This window comes from Carettochelys insculpta, chromosome 20 (assembly GCF_033958435.1).
Source record: "Carettochelys insculpta isolate YL-2023 chromosome 20, ASM3395843v1, whole genome shotgun sequence".
NCBI classification, from domain to species: domain Eukaryota; kingdom Metazoa; phylum Chordata; order Testudines; family Carettochelyidae; genus Carettochelys; species Carettochelys insculpta.
The window spans coordinates 17,322,382-17,344,780 of record NC_134156.1 but is presented as its reverse complement, the minus strand read 5'-3'; the positions used below and the strand labels follow the sequence as shown (position 1 = coordinate 17,344,780).

The following is a 22,399-nucleotide window of genomic DNA, read 5'->3' as shown; positions in this document are numbered from 1 at the left end:
ACTGTGAGTCCTTCTATTGCTCTCATGCACCTCTCTTGTTTTCCTTAGATGTTGCTCTTCCTGCAGTTAATTCCTTCACCTCCTTATGGCTGGACGTATCAGGCTTTAATAAAAACAATACAGGGCAAACTACAAATCAATCAGTCCATGAGAAACCACAATTTAAAAGATTCCCAAGTTACAGGCTCCTGGCTTTTTTGGCTCTAACCGGAATCCTTCTACTGACTGTAGAAAACAGGGACTATGGGTTAGATTCAGAAGAGCTGCCACAAGGAGGTGGAGATTTTATCCCTGTCCCCTCCTGTGCTGGAAGGGAGAGGGTTCTTCTATTGCCACCTTCCCTCCAGGTCTCTAGAGGGTGTGGGGATAAGGAACAGCTTGAATTCCATTAACAAAACAAAAAAGTAGTCATGTAGCACTTTAATGACTAATAAAATAATTTATTGGGTGATGAGCTTGAGTCAGACCCACTTCTTCCGATCTGGAAATGCTGATGAAAGTAAACTGGCATGACGAAAATATAACAGAGATAGAAAAAAAATAAATTAAAACTGACAAATCAGCTACAGGAGGGGACTTAAGCTCGGGGAAGGGGGAAGAAAAGCACTTACTGCAAGTGTCTATTAAATTAAGTGCCTTGCTTGAGATCACTACAAATATCAAATGAGTTTAAGAATCAGGCTATCCAAGCCTACTCTACACAGGCTACTTCCCAAGGTAGCCTCTCTCTATAGCAAGGTTTCTGCGCACAGTTATAACAGTGCTCATAACTAGGCTAGGAACAGCTGACAAGCTGTAAGCATATTTCCAAACAGCGTCCAACACAGTTTTATACCTTGGCTCTCAGCTACACTTGAGCAGACAGCACAGTGTGGGAGCTGTTACCACATAAGAGAACCCAGCATGGCTAAACCACATTTCGGTCATGCAGAGTAAGTGGGACAGACCCAGACTTCGGCTGTATTCCCACAAGCCAAACTTCAGCCTTGGACTCTGCAACTCACGCTGGCTCGACAGGCATGAGGTAAAGTTTTCCAAAGCAACTAAGTGACAAAGTATGCCCACAGAGCAAAACAAGACCCATGGCCCTGAGTCTCAGAGCTTGTGTCAACTGATCTTGGTCTTGGAGCTCATGTTGCAGGGCTAAAAGTAACAGCCTAAATGGTCAGGCTCAGCCACTGAACCCCAGGGGAGAGGGAAGGGGAGGGGAGGGAAATACCCCAGTGCCTATACTGCTACTTTTACCCCTCTAGTGTGAGCCCCATGAGCCTACATCAGTTAGCCTGGGCTTGGGATCACTCAGCAGCGGGTTTTGTATTTTCCTGTATAGATGTACTTATTTACTAGCAGTTTTCATTTTTAAAGGTGATCACGCCTACAAAGAGACATTTACTGGTGGTAGTATACCAATGTAATTATAATATTTATAAGACACTCATATGGAAAAACTGGGCCTTTTTCAGTATATAGGTTGTAGTTCTCGAATCCGGCACTCTCTCATCTGGCAACATCCGTAATCTGGCATGATTTTAGTTAGCCAGACGACCACTTATCATGGGTGTGAACAAATTTCCTGTGGTCCCATAAAGTTTGTTTACACTCACGAGTCGTGGCTCTCAGTGTTCTATGCTGTTCTTTAGCTCTAATTTACCCCTAAATGTCTTCTGAGAGCTCAGTAGCAGTGGGAGTGTTGATAATGTGCTAGAAAATATTGACCTCCTGCGGTCTGGCAAATTCTCTCATCCAGCACCAGTTCGGTCCCAAGGATGCTGGACGAGAGAGGTTCAACCTGTACTAGAATGGTATCACGCCATCTGTTCAAACCCCAATGGACTAACATGACAGTGATGCAAATAATAATATACCTGTCTCATAGAACTGAAAGGGAAATTCAGAGGTCATTGAGTCCAGTTCCCTGCCCTCACAGAAGAACGTATCACCATCCCTAGCAGATGTTTTTTTAAATTTAATCTATTTGCACCAGACCCCCAAATAGCCTCCTCAAGGACTGGACTCACAACCCTGAGTTTAACAGGACAATGCTCAAACCACTGAGCTATCCCTCCCCCACCTACACAGTCATGATGCCACAATCATACCAGTGATCAAGGATTGCACAAAGGCCCTGAATTAGACCTTACCCTGGACAAATCCTGGACATGAACCTTGCCAGTACTTTGGAAACAAGACATCCTTGTTGCAGTGAGCACCAGGCTCTATAGGAAGACCTGGTGCCTTTTGGGCACAACTGGACTTTCAGCAGAAAAAGCCCACTTGAACCAAGGCTATGCTCCAGCCAGAGTCTTCACAAGCCTGTAAGGTGTTGCTCAGCATAGGTGTGTGCAAACCACTTCTTTGATTTCCATGCATGTTAGGGTCACACCTGCTGAGTCTCAGATGGAACTCTGAAGTTCACTGAAGGTATCTGGGACTACATGGTTTATAGAATGTGGCCCAAAGTTTTTTTTAAAAATTAAAAAAATAGAAAATTTTGCAATTCAGAGTGAGGGGATAATGTTGTCTGACATATTTGCATGGCTTTCCCTGTCAAGTAGAAATGCATCCACTTCAGAAGAAAATGAAGAGTTACAATCAAGTCTTCCTCGCTACTGAATGAACTGATAAGGTGGAGCCATGGGGGTACTTTAGTAGTTAGCTGCTGCCCACATCAGTACCATCATGCAAGGTTGTTCCCAGAACACTGCATCCTGCAAATTCTATGTGCGAGACAGACTGTCAAGCCCCATTAGATCCATGTTTCAAGTGCCATAATTAGGACTTAGGGCTATAATTATAATGGCACGCCTAAATGGATGTCACCGTTCCAAGCATGGTATTTCGCACAGGAAGTGTAGAATTCCTGCCCAAAGAAGTTCAACAGGGCACCTTCCTTCCCCTACCATATACAACAAACCTTTGAGAAAAGTAGCTGTGGATACATCCAACTCATGTTCCTCTTGACATACCCCTTACCTGCTATGACTCCAGCAACGTAGACAAAGCCAATCCTTGCTGCACCATGCACCATTTCAAGAGGAACTCCAACCAGAAGCTGAAGAACAACATTGAGTCCAAGGTGTTCTATCCTGAGGCAAAGGAAAACATCATTACATGTGCTATGATACTTGTATTTGGAGAGACAAGCAGCTATCCCGCGGCATGGGCATGACAGCTGCAAACTCCACCATAGTGAAATCTGAGCTCACGGTGTCCAATACGTTCGCCACTCACCATGCGTGGCAAATAGGACGCTGCCTGGGGGTGGCCAACCTTTGGTTCTCAAGCAGCATGCGGCTCTTGGAGCCTTTGAAGGTGGCTCTTCCTGAGTGCTGCACATGGAGCATACAATCTGCTCACTCTGCTCATGCACCACACCACTTGGTGGGAGAAGCACCAGGCAGCGAAGGCTCCAGCAGCAGTTTCCCTCCAGAGGCTCTGGTGAGTTGCCAGCATTGAATTAGAGAGGGGGAACTGGGGATGCCTGGCTCTAGGGGAGGGCATTCAATTAGAATGTGGTGGGGGGAGGTAGGGAGGGAAGGTGGAGGAGCCTGGCTTTGGGGGAGGGGGAAGCCATTTATTTAGAGCTGGGGAGGCGGGCTGGGAGTGCCTGGCTCTGGGGGACATATGAAATAATAATTAAGAAAAGATAAAGATTGCAAAGTGTCACACTGGTTTCTAATAATATTAAGAAAGGGATCATTTGAAATTTTTGTAGTAATAATTGTTCGTATTATTTAGTATGAAATACCTGTGAATATTCTTATCTTATTTAACAAAATTTTGTATAATATAATGTGGTAGATATGGAAAGACGACAACCACAAGTGTGGCAATCTTTGAACTCCTGTTGGACACCGCTGATCTGAGCCATGCGTACATGGCAAGGGAATAGAAACCAGTACAGGTGGCACGTCCCTTATCCAGCACACCAGTGGTCCTGAACAAGGGGTTTTGCTGGCCCAGGGGAGGTTAATGCCCCTGTCCACAGCCACCCCCACTGGCTTCCTGGCCACAACTCCCTGGCTGTGGCTCACCACTTCAGCTGCCCCCCCCCAGCCCCAGCTGCAGTACTCAGGCCCTATGTAGGGCATCCAGCGGAAGCCGGCACACCGGCCCTGGTGCCCAGCCCGAGGGTGCCAGTGCTTCACTCCCAGTGCCCTGCTGGGTGACTGCCAGGGACACTCACTCCAGCCCGGCATTGCTGCCCCCCTGCAGGGCTGCTAGCTGGTTGCCCTCTTGCTCCAGGTCTCTCATCCAAGAGCATCCCTCATCTTGCCAGACAAGTGATGCTGCTGGATGAGAGAATGCCAGTTTTTGGAGCTGCAACCTGTACTTTGATTTAAAAGCTAAACAAAGCTAATGCCTAAGGAAGATTCACCACTAGCTGTAGTACCACCGGGGATTTTATTCTTTGCAGGCTGCAGTCACTGGAAGACCATGCTGGTGTGTGAAAGTGAACAAATCTGACTTCATCCAGTACAGAACAGTTGTGATGGACACCATTCACACTTACCTGTCAGGTACTACAGGGTACCATGATGGGTCGCTTCAGTGAATTTTGTGGGTGGAATATTATATTACATTTGTACAGTGCCGAAAGAAGATTACAAATAATCCCCAGATTATGAAGTCTTATTCCGGACAGACAGAGTACATGCCCTGATTCTTCTGTCAAACCATTTCATAAGAATTCTGTCTCCTCCCGAGATTACACTGAATTCTCTTTTGTCTTTCAAGTTATAAAGGCCACTATCTTCACAAGAAGATACTTCATCATCTCAATAGCACAGGTAATGGATTGTAATGACAAGAAGTCTGCTGACTCAGACCAGAGGACTTAGGAAACCACCCCACGCTACTCTGTGTGAACCTGAGCGACAACCCCTGGCCTTGAAGGAATATACAGCATGAGGAAAAAACATGAACCAATACCTGTAGCCAGAATGTAGAGCCATGGGCTATTCACTATGCTTTGATCAACCCCTGGGTGATGAAGACACTTAACAGAAGGCTATATTTGACTCAGGGGCTAGATACACAAGTGAGAAGAAGATTCCCGGTTTCCCTCTATTGCAAGGGTGACCACATTGCCCTATGGCAAATATGGGACACTGTCCTCTGGGGAAGCGGGGCTGCTGTTCCGTGTCAGGGCTCTTCAGCAATGGGGACAGCCGCCCCACCATCAGGCACCAAGGATGGGGTCTCCACAGCCTCCTGATGAGAGGGAATGGAGCATGGGGCCCCCACAACCTCCCAGTAGTGGGGCAACAGCGAATGAAGAAGCTGCCTGTGGCAGAGCTCACCAGCAGTGAGGGCTGCCTCCATGGCGGTGCAAGGGAATGCGGCAGCCACCCAGCAGAGGAGCTCTCTGGCAGTGGCGGCTGCCACCTTGAGACACCAGATGCCAGGGAATAGGATCCCCACAATATACGGGACAATTTGCCCGTTTCCTTAAAAAAGTCAGACACCTGTGAGACAGCTTAAATAAGGGACTGTCCTGGGAAAAACAGGGTGGATGGTCACCCTATTTATTGCCCGTTTCCCCAAAATCAAATCCACTTGGAAGTATGCTTAACACAGTATTCTAATCTATACAACGTCAGTTCTTCCCTTTTGATGCCAAGTTGTACCCTGAAAAAATCAAACTTGGGTAGCATGCGTACTGCTGACAAAAAGACACTGAGTAAAATATCCTGCTGGAAAACACCTTTATCCTACCAGGCAGATGCTGCAAAATCATTTAACCTTTAAGTGAAAGCCCGTGCAACACAGTCCTCCTAATTGCCAAAGCATAATTGAAGCTAGAGATGTGTGTATAAAATTAGAAATAGCTTCTGCATAAAAATAAACAGCAATACTAGAGAAAAGCAGATTACTGGAGTCAGAGCATGTTACGTCACCAAGTGCTTTTACTGCTAATCTCCCTTTGGGGCCTTTTAGTTCTTTCAGCCACCAACCGCCAAGTCCTTTAGTAACACCAACTGAGCCTCACAACTTTCGTTATACCATTTTCACAGGTGGGTACAATGGAGTACAGAGGAGTTAATGACCTGCATCCGCACAGCAAGACAGTGGTAGAGACTTACAAAAGCCCAGGAATCTTGGCTCTTCATTTTTCTGCTCTAACCACTAGACCGTATGGCCTACACACTAAACGTTGGACATCTGGTTTTCCAGAGAATTCTAGGGCAAGCCCAACTGTTCCACAACAGTTCCTTTTCCCCCTTGCTGATATACAGTTTTGCTTCGGGATTCCTGCTAGCAAGTCCCACTCCATGCCCTAGGCCTATCCCTATCTGCCTTTAGCAGGAGCAGAAAGAAGGAAAAGGTTTCATGTTTGGCCGGCACAGGCTGGTTGACATGGGAGATGTATAAAGTGCGAGGTGGGATTGTGAAAAGCTCTCAGTACTGGCCTAGCTCTGCTCCCGCTAGACTCAATGGTAAAATGAGCATTGGCTACAGCAGAAACAGAGATAGGCCCATGCCAAGTGCTTGTGAAATTCCCACCTGCAGCGCAGGCACAGTGTTGAGGCTGCGTGCCAGCCCGTTGTTCACAATCCCTACTGTGCACATTAACAAGTGCCCTCTTGTGTGGGAGCCAGGCAGAAAGGGTGATTCCCAAGCAGATGCGTCTGTGAAAAAAAGACACCGATGCTGCAGATTTCCACTGTGTTTGGCCACGAGTTTAGAACAGCAAAGCTTTTATGTCTAATCAACACTTGGCACATAAACATCGTTTTCTGTTTTTCAAAGCATCATACAAATATTTACACATCCCCTTTGCTACTGAAGGATTCTCAAGCACATTAACCATGGTACTGCACATTCCTTATGCCATCCTACATGGCCCCTTGTCACCCAGGGTGTTCTCGCCACCCAAATGCCCAGCCGGTTATGCCTGAGTCATCGCCGATCCGGGGGCAGGTATTTTTAATCCTTTTGGGTTTGCCTCCTGCTAGTGTTGTGATTTGCCTCATGTGAATAGCAGGGAAACGTTCCTGCTGTGCAGGCTGTAGAACATCTTCCTGGGGAGGAGGCAGAAGCCTCAGTCTTTGGGATATATCAAAAGTCAGCTGGGCAAAATATCAGCCATCTTGCTTATAAAGTGAGGTGGGCTGATGTCTTAATAGGTTCGATTCTATCTCTAATTTCCAATGTTCCCCAATAATCCACCTGCCCCATTTGTTCTGTAGCTGTCACCCAGGAGTGGGGAACCCCTGGCCCACAGTCTGGATCCAGAATGTGTCTTGTCTGGATCTGGACCCTGAGGCTTGGGGTTCCCCTCCAGGGCATCTGGCCTGCGGTGGGGTGTAGGGTTTGGAGTCGAGTCCCAAACCTCGTGGGCTGGATCAGGGAAGAAGGGACCGGATCCGGACTGAGGGCTCTGTCAGATGTCAGGGGTAGGATGTGCTTCTGTGCACCATTGCCATTTGCTGCTGTTCCCCCTGCCGGGAGAGGGAGCAATAGCGGCCTTGGAAGCCTGCCCCCAGGCTTCCTACCACTGCTCTGATTGGCTGGAACTCCTGCTCCTGCCCCTCCCTCCCTCCTAGACCCTCGCTCACAGCCAGCTCCTGTGCCCCACTCTGGCCCAGATTGCCCACCCCCAGCCCACTCCTTCACCCTCCCTTGCACCCAGACCCCCCCAGTTCCCAGCCTACTCCTGTACCCACTTGGCACACAATTTAGTGCAAGCTTAATACAGTTAGTGACGGAAACAGTTTTGTAATTATTGTAAAAATCCAGTAACATCACACCAGCTTTTGCAGACGCTGTTTCAGTGGATCTGACACGGGCCTGTTCTTAGAAGCATCACCAGGAGGGAGCCTCTTCAGCTCAACTTTCCATCCAGCAAAGAGCATCAGAGGGGCCACAGTGAATAAACACCCATAAAACATAATTAGCTTTCTCCAGCTCTGAAGGTGTCATTCTTGAACTGACATTATCGCTGATTTATTAGGACTTGAGGCTTCTCAGGGCTCAAATAAATAGGATTGAGCATCAATGCAAATCATTAGTTACGGCAGCGTTATAAATGGATGGGCCCCAGATAATCAACAGCTGCTTTGCCTGAAAGCAGAAGGGCAACATTTACAGCCTGGCTTGGGTTTCAGGCCTCTTCATAAAGCTCAGGATGGAGACACAAACAGTGCATTTTTGGAATCTTTGTAGAAGCACAGCCAGACAGCCTTAGCAACTGCCTTCTCCAAACACCTTCTGTCCGTCACTTCCACTTTAAAAAAGAAAAGCCGATGAGGGGAGTAAATTAAGGAATGCAAATTACCATGTTAAAGTCTCAGCAGGACCTATAACAATAGATGCCATACCACTAGATTAGCTTGCCCTTTGAAAATGAGATGAGAATAATGGGCCCACAGTAAAAAGATTATTACCTTTTCAGGATTTATCTTTTCTCTTGATATGAAAGGAACTTCATACAGATAAGTCAGCAATAAATGATCATTTAGCCATCTAACAATTGATGCTGCTTCCTCATAAACTACAACAGAGTTTATTATTCAAGCAGGACCTTGTGTGGATTTGATGGTTACATATCTTCATGGTTTCCAATTCACAGCAAAAGTAACGAGGCTCTCTGGGATAAATCTCGAGTATTTACAAAGGGTAGACATTAGATACTGTCTTTGCTACCAACTCCCTCAGAAATCAGCCATGGATGTGAACTTGGTAAATAAAGAGCTGGGCCAACTTTTCAAGCAAAATACATGACTAACACCAGAGTGCTGCTTGCTAAGGTGAAGTGGTGACATCTTATAGATTACAAACAATGAGCAGTCCTGTAACAGTTTAAAGACTAAAGCATTTATTAGGTCACAAGCTTTCATAGGTAAGACCCATTTCTTTGGATTATACTTCATGAATTAGAAAACCATGTTGCAAAGAATGAAGAAATAACTCTAAATGCTAATAACCTTCGATTTTGTTCAAATGGGTCCCAAAGCAATTTGCTGTTTTACCTGATTGTACAAGCAAAATAATACACATACTCACCTGTGAATATGTATACACAAAATACACAGGCATGTATTATGGAGAGCTAGGTCTTTTTTTTGCACCTAAAAAGCTACATTTTTACCTCAAGAGAATTCAAGTGTATGAGTTATCCTGAGGGACAAACAGTGAGAATGAGGCTCTTGAAGTTTACTGTTAGGAAACTTGCCAAGACCAGCCCTACAGCCCTGCCTACTTGACTACAGTTTACCTCACACGAAAACTGCAGTGACATGTCTTCATGATAGCCAAGTCAACACTTAAAATTTAAATTAACCAGACCCATCAATTCGGGGGCGGCAAGGGGCACAAAGCGGGCAGGTGCCCCAGTGCCTGGTGACTGAAAGGGGCCCAGGACTCCCAGCTGTCACTGATGTTACTGTGGTCAGAGCTCAGGTCATTTAAATTGCTGCTGAAGTGCCAATCCACCACTTTTCACGGCTCTGACTGCTGGGGCTGGAGAGAGCCCATTGCCAAAGTCCAGGTGGCACTGAGGGACAGCTGCTCCTGACCCTACCCTTTGTGCCTGAGGTCATGCCCCCGCCACGGGCACAGAACTGCCCCCTCTCACCTTGCCCCAGGGCTCACAGAAGCTGTTGTCAGCCCCTAAAATTGACATTGCTCAGGATGTAAAAAAAATCACATCCTGGAGCTACCTAAAGAAACCAACAAACCAACACTATAGATGCCACTAGGTTGAAAGTAGAATTTTGCAACCAAGATACCACCTCTGGAGAAGTGAATTAACAACAGCAATAGAAAAACCCTTCTCTCATCGTAGGAAATGCCTACACTATCGCTCTTCAGAACACAACTGCTGCACCATAGCTGTGCTGATATAGCCCCAGTAGTGTAGACATAGCTTCAGTTTTCACCTCAGGGTAGTGAATGGGCCATAGTCATACTGAGGTAAAAAAATACAGCTGTTGGACAGCAAAGATAGGCCCTTGATTGCTGCTCAATAGTTAAGCTTGACCGTAACTTTCTGTTGTAAGGCCAATTGTTCTTTCATCCTCACTTGAGTTCCTCAGAGACATATTGCATATTTCCACTTCACATATTGCATGTGTGGGCTGAGTCCTGTCCAGCAGAAGCATTCACCAACTCTGATCCCGCCGTCTCCCCTCAGCACCCTCAAGTTGGACATGTGTTTGGACAAAGCCATTTTTACAGGGATATACAGGAGACACAGGTGTTTTGGAAATTTCTTCTAATTTTTTTCTTATTTTGCGCCATCTCTCAAACAATGTTGGCTCATCCGAAGAAATTTACATGATGTTTACTTGAAAGATGAGGGTGAGACCTTATGCACAAGGCCACTTGTGAGCTGAGGAGAAGCATGTTTAGGGAGCTATTCACTAGGCCGTTTCTACACAGACCACTTTCTCCGAAAGTGGCATGGTAATACACAGCCCGAAATATGCTAATGAGGCACAGATGCAAATTCCCCATGCCTCATTAGCATACGGTCATGTGATTTGGAGTCCGGAAGACCGTTTCTCCGGACTCCAAAACGCCACGTAGAAGCGTGGCCCCAGGGGAGCTTCCAGAAGGAAGTCCTTCTTCCGGACACCCCTTCTTCCTGAAAATTTTTGGAAAGAAGGGGCCTCCGGAAGAAGGACTTCCTTCCGGAAGATGCCCAGGGGTTGCGCTTCTAAACGACGTTTTGGAGTCCGGAAGAACGGTCTTCCGGACTCCAAATCACGTGACCATATGCTAATGAGGCACGGGGAATTTGCATCTGTGCCTCATTAGCATATTTCGGGCCGTGTATTACCATGCCACTTTCAGAGAAAGTGGCCTGTGTAGAAATGGCCCTAGCAAATTAGGAACATCAGATGGATCTCGTCAGCAAGAGTCTAGTCATTTCCTTGTAAAGTTCGAACAGTAAACTACTGCTGAGAAGTTGTCACAGCGATTTTTCCAATGAAACATTTAGGGAAAAAACACGACTTATCTATGTGGACATTTGCAAAGATAGAAATCACTGGCATGTGCGTGCGCGCACACACACACACACACACACAAAAGGAGCATGAACATTTCAGCTGTTTACAGTCTTTTCTGTGATGCTCAGTCAACACTATGGCCTCTGAGCATTTCATAAAAGTTAATTAAGCAAGCCTCATAAAACCCCTGTTGGGTAGCAAAGTCCAGTCCTGGACACTGGGCAGGAATCTATAAGACTTAGATTCTGTTCCCAGCTGAACTTGCAGACTTCCTGTGTAACCTTGGGCAAGTCAAGGTGCCTCTGCTTGCACTCCAATTGTCTCCCTGACTTGTTGCCTCTTCAGGACAAGTACTGTCACATGTGTTTGTACAGTGTCTAGCAAAACGAGATTCCAATCTTGATTGGACCCGCAGGCACCACCAAATAGAATAAGATATCAAAATATTATTAAATAATTATGTTACAGGCACACAGGGATTAAGCAACTGACCCCAGCTCACGCAGAAGGTCTGTGGCAGTGTCAGGATTAGAACACAGACCCTTTGAATCCCAGCACTTTAGCCATAAAACCAAATTTCATCGCACAGTTAAAGGTGGCGAATTTGGTACAATGCTGAGGTATATTTTTGCAGATTCTTCACTATCAACCCAGTTGTACTCGGGGGGGAAACTGGGCAAATGGAAAGTTGGAGACGTGCAGAGTTACATAGCCCTAGATGTATATGTGGGGTCACTGCTGGTACAGTATCAGAGGGGTAGCTGTGTTAGTCTGGATCTGCAAAAGCAACGAGGGGTCCTGTGGCACCTTATAGAGTAACAGAAATGTATGAGCATAAGCGTTCGTGGGCAAAGACCCACTTTGCTGGTACAGTAGTGAGAGAGAAGCACCACCTATCAAATCACTAGTGCCTTTCTTCCAGGACAAGGACTTCGAAGACATCCCACCTGCACAAGGTATATTTTACCATGTTCCTCAACAGCTCACAGTTTGTTCTACCTCACAGACTGTCCATTTGCAACGTTTTTTGTTTTTTTTTTTTTTTACTAAAATCCAGTTCTGAACTGTTTCAAGTTAAACTCTCTCTCTGGAAACTGGCTGTGGGGAACCTCTGAAATTTACGAAGTACTCACCCTGCATGCATGAATATGTAGGTTAGGTACCTCCAAGCCTGCACACGGAGCTGAGGATGATACACTAATGAGTTCTTCAGGTACAAAGGGTGCGTGACTTGCAGAACAAATCTGTCTAATACCACTCCATTGTAAAGAAAAAAGGCAACCTAGGAAAACAAAGAGATTCCTCAGTTAATGAACACCATCCTGACACTGAAATAAACCACAATCCAATAGCCAACTTGCACAATAAGTTCTGCCAGCTATTACCACATTCTTGGACAGCACTGTGAGCATACTGGCTATTTACAAACATACATAATTACGAGGTCCTGGCTCTGGGGAACAAACTTCAATAAAGATTGTTTTTTAAAAAAACCTCACCACCTAAATTATTTAAAATCTACATACAACTTGTCACTACAGAGGACCTCAAAATACTTGACAAACTACAGCTGAAGAGAGCCAATGAAGTAAGAAAAAATTGAGGGGTAGGGACATGTTTTACTGATGAAAGACAAGGCAAGTACCTATCCCATATGAAAGGTACCAGTGTCTTCAGAAACAGATCATGCAAAGCAAGGTTGTGCATGGCTGCTAAAGATCCCCCAAGTGACTAAGCTCCATAGAAACCAAATTTATCTAACTCAAAGGCTAAAGGAGATTTGGGCCAAAGGAGCAAGAGGTTCTAGGTTTTCCAGCCAGAGGAGAAGACCCCAGGCCACTGTGCTACCCTTTGCCTAGTGGTCCTCTGTCATGAATGAATGCCTGTAAAGGGTTAAACCCAGAGAGAGTGGGTTCTCTGTGGGATGCAGCCAGGTGAGCCAATGGGAGACAAGAGGGATCGTTTGAATTGAAGCTGCATCTTTTGTTCTGTACCTGGGGCAGAGAAGGACCAAGATGATTGATTTTGAGTAGGCTTAATAAATCCAGTAAATATCCTAGCCACATCATAATCCAGACACATGGATATGTTAAGTAGATAGGAAATGTTTAGTTAGACATGGGCTGCTTCTACACTTGCCCCCTCTCATCAGAGGTGGCATGGTAATGAGGTAATTCAAAGCAGGGTAAAGAGGAGCTAAAGTGCATATTCAGCACCTCATTAGCATAATGGTGGCCACGTGAATTTCAAAGTGCAGACTTGGAATTGCAGATTGACAGTGTAGATGGGGGCAGCTTCGACATAAGTGCCCCATTTTGACACTCCCTTACTCCAATCTAGTTTGTGGGAGTAAGGGAATGTCAAAGTGGGGTGCTTATTTCAAAGCTGCCTCCATCTACACTGCCAATCTGCAATGCGAAGGCTGCACTTTGAAATTCACGTGGCCTCCATTATGCTTATGAGTTGCTGAATATGCACATTAGCGCCTCATTAGCCAGTTTCAAATGTCTCATTACCATGCCACATCCAACAGGAGGGGGCGAGTGTAGAAGCAGCCATGGTCAGGTTATTTTTATTTTGGGTTGGTGGGGACTTTCAAGGATGGGTGATGTACTTCCCCTGTACTTTGTAACTTCTAAGCTGAATCCCCGGGAAGTAATTCTCTGTGTTCTAACATCGATGTTTTAGTTGCTTTTTTACACCCAGCAACCAAGTATGCTTATTGACTTTCACGGTATTTTTCATCTTTTGTTTTGGTAATAAATTACTTTTTTAAGGCAATGATTTGATTCTGGCATCCTACAGGAGTGTCTGTGTATATTAATGCCTAGACCAAAAGGTCAGCTATCAGTTTACAGTTAATTTCTTCTCTTTTTTTCGCAAGTCCTCTCCCCAGGATAGGGTGAAGCTTGGGGTTACCCCACAGGGAGACATCCAAGTGTGTCTTCCTGGCTCTTAAATGGCAGAAGCTTCCCACTTGATGGTAGCAACTATCCTCCAGGGTCAGGGAGTCTGTGACCTTGGGTAGTTTTTTTAACCAGAGCCTATAAAATCAAGGGATTTTAAAGGTTTTTGTGGGCCCCCACCTTCTGCACTCGGAGTATCAGACTGGGGATCAGCCATGACACCCACTGACAACTAACTTAAGCAGAACTTAACATCCATACCAAGGTACCTCAGTAGAAACTCATGCAATGGGAACCAGCAGATGAATGACCTAGGCTTCTGTTTTTGGAAACCTCAGTTCCAAATCCCCAGTTTAAGTGTGAAAGTGAATGTGCTGGTTTCACCCTAATCCCTATCCATGACTATGCAGATCACCAAACAAACACAGAGTGTGGCCCCAGTGGTAGTAGGAGCTTGAAAGAGGCAAGTGCTTTGGCAGAGCCATGATCAGTATGTGCGGGGTTAAAGCTCTCCCTGCACAAGCTCAAACTCTGGGAAGCGTTTTCAGGCGTGCCGCTGTCAGATACATGCCTCTACAAGGGTGATGGCAATCATGAACCAGGGTGGAGGACAGCAGGTGTAACTATCGTAGTACCACTTCCGGTCTATCTCGCGTGGAAGGGTCTCATAGGCAACATGTCGAATTAACCTCTGAGACAGGCTTAGTCCAGTCTCCTCCAGCAGCGCCTTGCTGCACAGCCTCCTGTTCCCCTGCAGAATGGCTTGGCGGAAGCTATTCGACCTTTTGTTGCTCATCTGAAAAGAGAAAGGGGGAAAAAACCATAAGCATAAACCATAGGCCAGTGCGACTGTCAGGTGGGAGTATTACCAAGCCAGGGCAATCTGAGCCCAGGCTCAGTGTGATTGTCTGTGGGGAGTGCTACCAGGCAGATACAGAAATATTCTGAAGATCAGAGTCTGTGATTATCATGAGACAGGGAGTTCCACCTGTCTGGGGCAATATGAACTCCCTTTGACTGCACCCTTTCCTACTCCTGATGCATAGATTTGGTTTGTTCCCTTTTCTTTCTCCTCACTCACCTCCCTTTGGAATTAGCTGTCCATTAACATACATTGAGCATCTTCCATTTCCACCATCAGACACCTCCTGAAAATCCACCTGGATCATGAAGCATTCCCACAGTGGCTAAACCTGTGATCTATATACTTGCACCTTTCCAGCTCTTCAGGACATGCATTTTCTCTGTTGTAAATTACATGTACATGTATAACACCATATCATTAACAAATGACTTCCTACTTTGCAGCCATTGCTGCTAGTACAGGTTTTTCACCAAGTTTCAAAGGAAAAATGCTAAACTTGTATCATGAACCAAAATAATTACACTAGCTACAGTGGACAACAGATTTAGCTAATATCCCAAGAATTCTTGCTCCTATACTCTTGTAATTTTTAATTGTTATTATAATATAGAACAGAGTAGATTTTCAGGCAGTTTAGCCTTACAACTATGTGACTAACTTGCATAAGCAATTAGCATGACTGCATGTATACATCCCTAACTTTTTTGAGCACACAATTTCCCAATTTGCACACATGATAAAAGCACTTTCACTCACAAATTAGACATATGAAATTTTGTGTCTCACCAGTCTTAAAAAAACAGGCCCTAAATACCTTGCAAAGAGATAAATAGCCCGCATGTCAAACAAACCTATAGCCCAGCAACAGCAAACAGCTGCTTTATAATACCCTTAGTTTGTGGGGTATTATATCTCTGGGGGAGCCCTTGGTTCTGTGGCATCAGAAGATGAAAATATTTGTCTATAGAGGAGGGAGACTGGAGGGAATTGGATTTTACGTTAGTCACACTTTTACATGGACAAACGTTATGTGTGCCGTGAGGTGAATTTGATGGACTGATTCCAGTTCTGAGCTACCAAGTGTCACTTCTCAAAAAACCACCAGCACCTCTAGCAGTCACGCTGAGTGCTAAACAGGTCCATGAGACCAAATTACCTTCTCAGCTCTAACTAGGGTTCCCTCCAATGTTCCCTCTGATTTTTTCCCTCCATGGGCAGAATAAATTTTATGTGCACCAAGCCATGTTTGGATGTGCACCACCAACAGAAACATGTGCTGCCCTCTGTGGGGGGGCTGTGGGTACTCTGCTAATCAGCTGTGCGGCACCTCAATCTCTCCTGAGTGGCCGTCCAAGTGCTCAGCTTACAGGGAACACTGGTTCCCTCCCAGGCAGGGTCACCGATGGGTGCAGTGTGTTAAGGGAAGAATGCAATTCTGCTGCTTACCTAAAATCGATGTTATACCCTAGTGTAGAATTGGCATATGACATTTGTGGTGTCATTCTAGCTCTTTGGCAGTTATATGTAAATTCCAACCGTATTCTAACTAGCTTTTAACACGTCCCCATAGATCTAGGCTTAGTAACGGGGTGTTCTTTAATCTGAGTTAAACTAGCTTTAAATGGGTTATTTATGAGAAAAATGCAGTTTTAAACTAATCTTCCTGGGGACCTTTTTTTTGAAAGGCGAAATGAGGCATTTTAGAAATGCACGGCACCAGCAAAATTGTTTTAAATGCGTTAACAACCATTTCCCCATTACATAGGTTTTTATAGAGCACCTATTAAGGAACTTGTCCCAATCTAGCATCTTCACTGTGCTGCAGGAGGTTATGCTGGTGTCTTCCAAACAGACAGAGCAATGGGACTGTATCCAGTTAGCATCTTGTACACTCGCCTGTGAGCTAATTCTCCATTATCTTTATACCCCACTCCCCGCCGAACAAAATTGCTGGGCTGCTGTGGGTCTATTTAGCGGCCAACTGGATGTAGATGCACATACTGTAAGTTGCAGTGCTAACTCCTGCTCCCCTCTGTCACAAAAGCAACCCACTCCACTCCTACTTATGTCAGCAGCGGATGTCCTGGAGTTATTTTCTCTTAGAAAAGTCTCTGCTGACTTGTTCTTGTGTCATTGTACATTCTATCTTAATAACAAGCGCTGTGCTTACAAGAGGAGTCCTGGGTCTGCGGCCTCCAGCTGCCAATGTGTTAGGCTGAAAAGGTTCAGAATTTCATTTATTTGGATTTACAGACTGATAAGGTGGCATCTGTCCAAGTCTTCTGGGCATCCTGCCATTACCTAAATAGATCTCCAGTTTGACAGTCCTCAGACAGCTCACCTGCCCTAGTAAAGTACAGCCATAAACGAGTGCCTTATCCACTCTACACTCTCCCTTTTACAGTCTCAGCCTCCTCAAATGGCAAAAACACAGAGTACCCTTGGAGCCTGTGCAGGTCAACAGACTTAGGGTGATATGGACATAGGGTAAGTCTTCACTACTCAAAAGACCGACCCAGTCAGGGTCAATCTTCCAGGTTTGATTTTATGTGCTAGTGCAGGCACACAAAATCAAACTACCAGAGCTTGAGAGTTGACCCCTGTACTCCTCAATCATGTGAGGAGTGAGGGAGGTTGATGGGAGATCTTCCCCCATCGACCTCCCTCAGTGAAGATGGCCAGGTAAGTTGGTTGTAGATAAGTCGATTCCACCTAGACAATTGCCCTAACTGGAACAGTGTATCCACAATTCACTTTTAGGACTAATGTAGACCTGACTTAAGGTAGAAGTCCCAGAGTTGAGAGCTTCTGACAGAGAACACTTTGCCAACAATTTGTGTCATAACAAGGGTACCCCATTTCTCAGATCGCCACTAACGTGGTATAGTACGAGGAGTGGGGCAGTCTCTCAGGCAGACAGGTTCCAGGATATTTAAGGTTTTATGGATTCAAGACATCATTTTCTGTTCAAGCCAACCAGCTAACAACACAGAAAATCCAGTAGTGATCTAAAGCTCATGATCAGATGGTCTCCTCACCAAGCAGGTGAGGCGGCCTTCTGTACTTGTTCCAGCTTATGAATAGGCCTCTGTCTAATCTTGAAGTAAGAAGAAGACTCGAGGGGAGTAGAAAGAAGACTTTCAAAAGAAAAAGACGAATCCTTTTGGCCAAATGTCCTTTGGAAGACAAAGACCACATGATTCTCTGGTCCAATATGTTTTAACTTTTGCTTTGATTCCTGAAGATTGATAGAGGCATATATTTTAATGCAATATGACCTCTGCACAAAACAGCCTAAGGAATCTCACGAACTAATTTCTTCACCAAGCCCATGTCTTCTACATGACATGTAGCATTTCTTTTTAAAAGACATCCACCTTTTATTGACAATCAGTCCATCAGACTTCTCTTACTTTACAGCAATTCCTGTTACTATAAGTAACTGGTAGAACTACAGAAATGGTTGCAAGCTGTTTGGCCCTCAACATTGATTTAATTATTGGCCTCACACTTCGAGGTGGTGCAACAGTCCAAATGAACATATCAATCAATTTGGAGCTGCAGGGTTCTGTCAATACAAAAATAGTGTAACGCTGACAGGGAGATGCAAACCCGGGACTTCTGCGGTTTAGTACATGAGCTTCTACCGCAGGAGCTAAAAGCCAACTTACTATTAGCACAGGCTGTAGAGGAGACTCTGTAAGAGGTCAAAGGGCTTGTCTACACTGGGCTTTTTTTGTGTGTGTGTGGAAAGAAGCCTTTTTTCCTGGAAAAAAGCTGGAGTCCACACTGCAAATCTTGCTATTCTGGATTGGCTGGGCATCTAACTCAAAATAGAGACTCCATCAAAATGGACAACTTTCACCCCACCCCTTTTCAATTTTGAAATTGACTCGGTGTGTACTAAGCTGAGGTAATTACGACCTAATTGGCCTCCAGGGAAGCACCCCATCATCGCTCTTATTTAACAATTTGGCTCTCTGGGGTAAACGCTCAATTTCAAAATGCTCTTGCAGTGCAAACACTCGTTTCAGAAATAACTTATGTCAACACCCTAACATCTAAAGAAGTTCCTTCGGAAAAACCGCACAGTGTAGACATAGCCTAAAAGTGCCATTATGCGGAACAGTGAACCATACCCAATAGCTGTGTGGGTTATAATAGCAAATACACGGGAAGACATGGATGTTAACTCAGACAAAGGGCCATGGGATCAAATAGATAAGGCAGAGTCTGTTTCCTTGCCAGGGCCTAATCCAGTCCTTCAAAAGAGAATGGAGCAGATATTCAGCATACTGGATCTTCATCCAATGCAACAGTAAAATCAACTGCAAATGAAACAGAGTGTGACTCTTGCATTATTCCAGTGCATTGTGTCAGGTTTTCAAGAACGGAAGGCTTTGCTGGCTTGCTGGGCAGATGATGGAGAAGATTTAGAAAGGCTAGAAGATGGTTTGCGATGTTCCAGCTTTCCAGTGGCAGACAGGGAAGAAGCCAGAAGGATAATGGGGGGAGGAGAAGATGCTGCCACAGCTGCTACACCCACCCACCCAACCTAGAAATGAAAAGGCAGGGATCAGTTAGAGAGCCTCACTGCATACGTGAAACTCTAGCAGCAATTATTAGATAGGTGGCCGTGTTAGTCTGTTTCTTCGAGAACAACAAGTAGTCCTGTGGCACCTTACAGACTAACAGATATTTTGAAGCATAAGCTTTCGTGGGCAATGACCCGCCTCATCAGATGCCAGCGTTACAGCTCAGGATACAAACAGAGGCTCCACATTCACCCCACTCAGTCATGCCTCTCAAATCAGTAGCTTCTTGCTAGAAATGAGTCTGACCTAGATCCTCAGTTAATTAACATGGAGAAAATACTTACAGAACCACACCCCACATAAGCTGCCCATAATAGCTCACAGCCCAAACCCCAGGAGGACAGGACGTTAAGATCTCTAATTTTTCTACGGATATTTCTGTGACTCACTCTCAAGTGGCTCCACTCCCAGCTCCCCATGTGCAAAACTAGTACAAACCGCGTGCTTCCCTCCAGAGAGGTGAATGGAGACAACAGAGCAGCTGCCCATTTCCGGCATCTGTCTGCAGCACCTGGGCTGCTGGTGGAGCACTTCCCAGAGCTCTCACACATAAGCAGATGGTGGCAAATCACTACATCTCCTCAGATCCACCGACGGGGAACACAGGAGGCAGTGACCCTGGGCCTGACATTTCAAAGGGGCCCAGAATTCCAACAGCCACTGCAATAGCAGCGTCCAGAGCTCCGGGCCCCTCTGAAATGCTGTAGGGCACTGTGCCATCACTCCACGTGCAGTGGGGCAACCCCAGAGCTGACTGCCCTCAGCCCCACCCCTTCCTCCCTTTTCAGGGATGGGAGCTGGGCCCCTCTCCCACCTTGCCCCAGGCCTGCAGTGGTTGTTGGCACCGCTGCTTCTCCTAGTTGGGCATCCCCAGTACCATGGCTATATAGCACTCTAGGGCAAGATGAGGCAACCTCTTTGATTGGAGGGTATCAGATGCCAAGTGTCACCCTTCTAGGAGCCAGCCCTTATTCCAATTGTGTGTCTGTTCTTGGTGTGATCTTTTCCACCCAAATCATATTCTCCAAAACCCTGCATCTTGTGTCATCATTTACCCCTAGTGCAGTGGGTGTACAATGACACCAAATCACAATGGCAGCTGTTCACGCCTGTCCTGCACAAGCAGCAAACAGCCACACAAGATGCAAGGCCTTGCCTCTTCTTAGTCCTCACATCCTTTGCTCATCAACTAGCAGTCTTTTCCTACAAATACACTACTCCTGGCATCAGAACCTTCTCCTCAGCTGCTCTTGCTACCTGCATCTCTCAATCACATCTCAGCTGTAACCACTTCTAGTCTCCATTATCTATCACTGCTTTGCTTCCTTGTCACTGGTGGCTCTAGGAAGGCACTACTTAACGCATTTCAAGATGCAGATTGTGAAGAAAGACACTAGACAGCAACTTCCCATGGAAGAGGGAGACAGAGAAGGACGAGCTTGGGCAACGGGACCTGGGGAAGATGCAAAATGGCAAGTTTCCGAACGCTCAGGAAGTTGACTTCTGCTGGAGGTGGATAAAGAGCCTTCCTGCTCCATTGTCATTATAGTCACTGGTCATCTCCAACTCAAGTGCAAATGCCCCAGTGGACAACAGAGCTCTCCAGATCCAGGGCTGTCATGGCAGATGTCTCAGGACACGAGCCTAAGTTCACTGAAGTAACTGGGAAGCCCTTGGATCACACATTAACTTCATGAACTTGTTCCTGGAGAAGCCTGGACCCAGGACAGTAGAGAAAGACAAACAGCAGATAAAGTAACTGTTTTTGCTTGGACTGATGCCAGACGAGAAAACGGTTATTTCTTTAGAAGAATCCGATCTTCCCAAATAGAAAGCTTCCCATCTGGTTAAAATTTACTTCTTTGATTTTGGAAGTTATAGAATATTGGTATTTATGAGCCAAGCGTTTAATCACCAGCTGAAAGAACACTGAGTCCATTGTTGGCTCTCACGTTACTGCAGCTCCAGAAACACAGGGCAGGCCACCCCTTTTCTCTCTTCATGCAACTGATCTGTGGTTTCTTTAATGAGCGTGACATTAAAGCTGAAGACAAATGGGTACATAAAGTGTCATGTGAAAAAAGGAACAAAAGCCACACACTCCTTTAGAGTTAAGTCTCTGAATGGTGCTCTATTATTCAGGATGTGAGGGAAAAAGAAACCTCCACTGGCAAGAGGCCGAATGGGCAAGGGCCTGTAATGAGGACAGAGCTCTGAACCTCTAGGCACACCGCTCACCTCTGATGGCAAGTGAGTTCTTTGCATTATAACATCGCAGACAAAATGGAGCCCAAAGCTTAACTCTGAATGTCTGCCCACTTTCCAACTGCTTAATGTCTGGGGTGCTGGGTTCAGTCCATTTTACAGATGAGACTAATTATTCTCATTTAGATTCTGGAGCTGAATGGTTTCTAAGGTCAAGAGCGTCTCAACCTTCAAAGCACTGTAAGAGGGGCCAATCGGCCATTCTATTCTAGAACCAACTTTCCCCATGACTTCAAATTGAGGGTCGGGGTTACAATCTGGAAACATTAAAATGTTAGATTACAGCCAGCTTTTCACACTCTTCACAATGGGAGCTTTTGGGTACTGAGCATTATCACAGAATCATAGAACAATAGAGCTGAAAGAGATCTAAAAAAGCCATCGAGTCCAGCCCCCTGCTCTAAGCAGGACCATCAGATCAGACTCACTTCATTAGTTTCCTAAATGTCAATTGCTGAAGTTTTTTGGCCCATAATGTTCTTGTCCCTTGTTCTTGTCTCTGCTGAAATCTATTAGAAAAATCCCAGAGGATGCTATGAAGACCAGGACCTTAACAGGCTCACAAAAGGACTAGATACATCACAGAGGTTATGTCCATTGATACTTAGCAGGAATGGTGTCCCCAGCCTTTGTCACAGGATGGAAGTGGGTAACAGAGAGGGATTACTTATTCTGTTCACTCCCTCTGGGGCCTCTGCATTGGCCACTGTTGGAAGACAGGATTCTGGGCAAGATAGATCTTTGGTCTGGCCCAGTATGGCTGTTCTTATGATCAATGAACTACTTCAGCTAAAATTTGATGTTCCCTCC

General features: G+C 45.6%; 1 protein-coding gene and 1 long non-coding RNA gene across 5 annotated transcripts in view; one reads left to right on the top strand and one right to left on the bottom strand.

The window, feature by feature from the left end:
• Positions 1–22,399, bottom strand: part of RHBDL3 (rhomboid like 3) — a 154,091-nt gene that overhangs the window by 36,005 nt on the left and 95,687 nt on the right. For 3 of the 4 annotated variants that reach the window (XM_075014537.1, XM_075014538.1, XM_075014540.1), the window contains 3 exons: positions 14,436–14,660; positions 12,092–12,240; positions 2,974–3,086 (listed from right to left, as the gene is read on the bottom strand). In XM_075014537.1, coding sequence (XP_074870638.1) covers positions 2,974–3,086; positions 12,092–12,240; positions 14,436–14,660 — 487 coding nt within the window. The remainder of the gene's footprint in view (positions 1–2,973; positions 3,087–12,091; positions 12,241–14,435; positions 14,661–22,399) is intronic. The other variant, XM_075014539.1, reaches the window with a different exon arrangement.
• Positions 3,269–4,764, top strand: LOC142023604 (uncharacterized). Its single transcript, XR_012648266.1, has 3 exons — positions 3,269–3,438; positions 4,418–4,520; positions 4,738–4,764. It is a non-coding gene; the product is annotated as an uncharacterized LOC142023604 (long non-coding RNA).